At 33.8% G+C, this 5,321-nt stretch overlaps 1 protein-coding gene across 2 annotated transcripts; it reads right to left on the bottom strand.

Moving 5' to 3' along the window:
- Positions 1-3,313: 3,313 nt before the first annotated feature.
- Positions 3,314-4,829, bottom strand: LOC125388883 (olfactory receptor 8B8-like). Of its 2 annotated transcripts, XM_048417230.3 has the most exons (2): positions 4,819-4,829; positions 3,314-4,238 (listed from the first exon to the last, which is right to left on the bottom strand). In XM_048417230.3, the coding sequence occupies exons 1-2, from the start codon at positions 4,824-4,826 to the stop codon at positions 3,314-3,316; spliced, it is 933 nt and encodes a 310-aa protein (XP_048273187.3). In that variant the 5' UTR covers positions 4,827-4,829. The 2 variants fall into 2 exon arrangements, with proteins under 2 accessions (XP_048273187.3, XP_087761180.1); XM_087905054.1 differs by lacking the exon at positions 4,819-4,829 and having other exon boundaries at positions 3,314-4,246.
- Positions 4,830-5,321: the final 492 nt, after the last annotated feature.

Genomic DNA, 5,321 nt, shown 5'->3' with positions numbered 1-5,321 from the left:
ATGAACAGATCTGAAAACATCATATTTAGTGAGGTAACCCAGATCCAGAAAGGCAAATATAACATGTACTCATCCATAAGTGGCTATTTGACATAAAGCAAAAAACAAAACCAAAAACAAGCCTATAATTCACAAATGAAGAGTACCTAGACAACAAAAAGTATCCAAGAAAGAAATATATGAATTTAATCTATATGGGAACTAGAAAAAGACAAGATCTGAGTAAATTCTTGGCATGAGGATCATAGAAGAGGATAGAACAGGTGGGGAAGGACGAGGAGGAGAGTAGAGAAAAATGTATGACTCAATAAAAGCAATTAAAATGTATGATCATTAACAAAAAGCACAATATACAATATACAATACTCACATAGAACAAATGAGATGATAATATACTTATTGCTGGGAGCTTTCTTGGTCTTACAGTTTTTAAATGTGTGAGTGTGCTGAGTCTTCCACTTTATCTTTCTCAAGATGTGTTTTATTGCTGTTCAATAAATGCAAATAATGCTTCTATGAATATAATTGAGCACATGTCCTTGTGGCATGATTGAGCATCACTTGGGTATATACCTAAAAGTGGTATTGCTAGGTCTTAAGGTAGGTTGTGGAGATCATGGGAGAGGGCACAAAGGGAAAGGAGAAGAAGGGAGTGGAGTGAAGAAAAGTATATAGCTCAATAAAAATAATAAAACTTCTTTTCAAAAGCAATATTAAGCATGTGGTATCATACATTGCAAATATATATATATATAATTTTATAGCAGTTTGTGGACTCAAGGTAAAGTTAAGTAGACAATACAATATTAAGCTATTGACCTTGACTTGGCTCATATTTGATTCCCATCAACTTGCAGCTCTAGAATGGAACCCTTATTGTAAGAAGGAAATCAAGTTTGACACACCAATTATCAACCAAAGTCCATGATTTAATTCTAATTCTTTCTAGATGCTGCAATTCTTTAGGTTATTGCCCTAAGAAATTTCATAGATATCACTTATTTTTTGTTTCCTACCCTTAATCTCCAGTAACAGTGAAGAATGCAGGCACTATAGTTTACTTTTTCATGGAGGTTATGTATTTAGAATCATGCAATGTATTTGTATACTTTTCATATTGACTTTTTTCATTTAGTAATATACCTTTGAGTTTCCTCCATGTGTTTTTGTGATTTGACCCATTTCATTTTAATTAAAAAACCTGCATTGCACCAAGGAATATTTATCACTTCACATACTGAAAAATATTTTAGTTCCCATAAAACCATGTTTTCTTTTTTACTAATTATTACTGATAAATACCTGAGTGCATATTTGGTGATGCCTTTTAGCTTCATTTTTTATTAGACAGTTATCAGAGAGTGTAATTATTAGTTCACTTGATCAAAATATGGTTTGTTTTTCTTCACAGACTTTGTGACATTTTTCTGAAATTATGACTATTAGAATAACTATTACCTACAAGGGAAACAAGACAAGCATTTGGAAGGATGTCAGAGAAAGGGGAATCCTTATATTTTGTGTGGTTCTAAGTATACAGAGACATTATAAAATACAATAAGGATTCGATCATGCCTAGGAGTAATTATTCACCACAAAACAAAATCAACGGTATTTTTCTAGAGTTTTGTATCATTATGTTTTGCTTAGACATGTTTTGGGTGTTTATGAAAGAGTGTTTCTTGTTTTACTTTTTTATTGATTTGATTCTGAGAGAGAGAGGAGGGGGGTGAGGAAAGAGGAATTGAGAGAAAGAGAGAGAGAGAAAGAGAGAGAGAAAGAAAGAAAAAAGAGAGAAAAGAGTATAGAATTGTGTGGTTGGGAAGGTGAGGTTAATCAGAATGAGTTGGAAGACTGAAAAAAACTTGATCAGATTATATTATATCAAAAAATCAATGTAAAAGAGTCTTAATGAAACTGCTATGTGAACTATATGTATCTGAAAGTATATACACAAAGGAAAAGAAATTTTGTGTTAAAAAAGACTCTTCATTCAGAATTATTCACCTCTGTCAACATGTGTTGTCAACCTAGATTTCTTACCAAGAGATGAAAGGATACAAAACTTAGGTAATATGTCACACAATAGAAGTTAGTTAACAAAAGACTGTGCAATATGGATGAAACTAGAAGGCATTATACTGAAAGAAAATTGGTAATTCCAGAAAGCCAAACAGCTTGAGTTAGCAATTATATGGGAATTCTGAAAATGTTGAAATCAAATAGAGTATAATAGTGTTTTCTAAAGGAACAAGAGGGAAGGGAATGGGGAAATATGAATTATAAGATACAAAGTTTCAGTTACAATAGAGAAAAATATTCAAAAGACAAGTTGCTCCACATGGTAAGTATAGCTAAAAAGACTCCAGGGCAAGCCCATTCCCAGAAATAGTTGACCAACACCAAATGAGATAAATGATGATTGTAAGATTTTTGTTTTGTTTTGTTGTGGAATTTTTCTATTATTTGTTTTTTTCCTCTTTGTTTTGACCTTTTTTTGAGACAGAGAAATAAATAAAAAGTTAGGATGGTAGGGAGGTATGGAAGATCTAGGAGAAGTTGAAAAAATGGAAAATACATGATCATAGTTATTAAATAAAATATTTAATGTATTATATACCTGAGTTCTTTTTAGATATTTAGATATATTATGAATATAAAAGGCTAATTACATGTATCACTTTTATCATCATTAAATTTATTTTACTACTCTGCACTTATATTATTTAAAAATAACATTTTATGTACTTTGAATATATACTGTAATATATTAAATGCTTTGCTAACATAAAAATAATAATAATAAAAGTTTGCAAAATTATACATATTTTAAAGATTATTTTTTGTATGTTGAGTTCAGGAGCTTAGAGAGAATTCATTTTCACAACAATGAATATGTAATTATAAAGTACATATAAAATTATTTTCTTAAAAGGGTTTCTTTAAATGATAATATTTTAATGTATAATTAATTGGCAATTATGCATTAAAAATATGAAAATTACACTGAGGAAAACATAGAATATAATGAAAGAAAAACAGTCAGGCATGATGTTTCATGAGTTTAATCCCTTCATTCAGTAGGCCAAAGCAGGAGGCTTACTGTGAGCATAAAAAGAAGAAAAATAACAAAAGAAAGGAGAAAGAAATAAATTCCACAATTAATATGATGTAGTAATAACTTATTTTTTCTAATAACCCTGTCAGATGATGGAATGTCCTTACTTTTCCAAAGTTTCAGGCTAGGTCAACTCCAAACCCTTTCTTTTCACATTTCAAGAGAAGCCATTTAATAACTAATACTCCCATTAGCTCAAGAGAATATTTTCTTACTCAAGGTTTTTCTCAGGGCAACCTTGACTTCCTTGTTCCTGAAGCTGTAGATTAAAGGATTGAGCATGGGCACCACAATGGTATAGAATACAGTGGATACTTTCCCTTGATCCATGGACAGAACAGAGGAAGGATGGAGGTACATGAAAGCCCCTGACCCAAAGAAAACAGAAACCACAATTATATGTGAACTACACGTGCTGAAAGCCTTGGACCTCCCTTTAGTGGAATGAATCTGAAGTATGCTAGAAAGAATGAATGTGTAAGAAACAATGATGGTGATGCTGGGCACACCTACATCAAAGCCTACAACAATGAATACTACCACTTCATTGATGTAAGTGCTGGTGCAGGAAAGCTCCAACAGTGGAAGGATGTCACACATGTAATGGTTGATGATGTCCTTACAGAAGGTCAACCTCAGCATGCACCCTGTGTGGGCCCATGCACCAATAAATGCCCCCATGTACACAATGAGAGTCAATAGAGAACAGACCTGAGGAGACATGGTAACTGTGTACAGGAGGGGCTTACAGATGGCCACATAGCGATCATATGCCATCACTGTCAACACATAGCATTCTGCACTGACAAAGAAGCAGTAGAAAAAGAGCTGAGTCATGCATCCTTCATAGGAAATTGTGTTCATGGCTGAAACAAAGTTTATCAACAGTTTTGGAGTGATGACAGTAGAGTAACAGAGATCAATGAAAGACAAATGAAAGAGGAAGTAGTACATAGGAGTGTGAAGGGGAGAATTCAGTCCAATTAGAGTGAGCAAGCCCAGGTTTCCTGCCACAGTGACAACATAGATGCCGAGGAAGAGGAAGAAGAAGGGGAACTGGGTCTCTGAATGTTCTATTAAACCCACCAGGATAAACTCAGTAATGAAGGAAATATTCTTCGTGTGCATTCTCTCTTCTCAGGATCTGAAAGGTAGAAGAGTCATATTCAGAACTGCGATAAGATGGTGTTCATAGTCACTCTGAATCCAGAAGCCCAGAGAGTTTTCCCTGAAACTTGCCTATTTTTTTTGGTTATATTGCTGGTCATATGAGGGAGATGTATATGGAAGTTTAATAATAGTGAAAACACACATGAGCAATGTGCCTAGAATACACACAGGCATTCTCATCTTTCTGCTTCTATTTGTCTCTATCATTCCAGTTTATGCTTGTCGACCTTCACTCACTACAGTCTCATTACCATGTGTTGACAGTCTATTAAGATTGTGTATCATTCTGGATGGAGATCTGAAGGCCTGAACTAGAACAGAGACTGACAATAGTCCATTGGCTTCCTCAGCATTTATAGCAAGCATGTATAGTTGGCAGGAGATTGGAATCACCTTCACAGATAATTCTCTGATTTCAAAACATCTTGGATAAATGACAAACTTTGGATCTACATTACTTGTACAAGAACCTTTCAACCATCTAAACTTCATAGCCAAAGCTGGACAAAGTGAAGCACTTTAAAGGAAATGCAAGCATAATAATGATGCTTACCCTTCTGTCTAGAAGGCTCAGAGCTTTGCTTGGGGTCTGCCCTTTGTTCTTGCTCTCTGCAGAGAAACAGCTTTGCCTCTACTTCTGAAAAAAATGGCAATTCTGAATTAATGTTTCTCCCTTTTTCTACAGAAAGGCTCCAAGCATTTGTAAATCACAATCTCTGATGCCATCTGAGAGTTAAAAAAATCATGCTTTGCTGTGATTTTTGCCCAACTACTTTCTACTTTAGAGAACACAAATGTATATCACTCTCATTTCTTGTTTCTACATAATATCATGTAGCATTACACAAATAATTTTATCTAAGTGTATTCTCTTTGAGATTTAATATAAAAACTTCTCTAAGATCCTCTTCCTAAATTAAAATGCTTTAGGAAGGACAATTCCAAGTTATTATTTATACAGAAATGAAGATGATTTCACCCTGGTGTCCTTGGAGATAATATTCAACTCAAATCTCCCTTCAGGAATTATACA

This window comes from Myodes glareolus, chromosome 4 (genome assembly GCF_982192425.1).
Source record: "Myodes glareolus chromosome 4, mMyoGla1.1, whole genome shotgun sequence".
In the NCBI taxonomy this organism is placed as follows: Eukaryota; Metazoa; Chordata; class Mammalia; order Rodentia; family Cricetidae; genus Myodes; species Myodes glareolus.
Note: the sequence above shows the minus strand (reverse complement) of the source record. Positions and strands in the feature narration are given on the sequence as shown.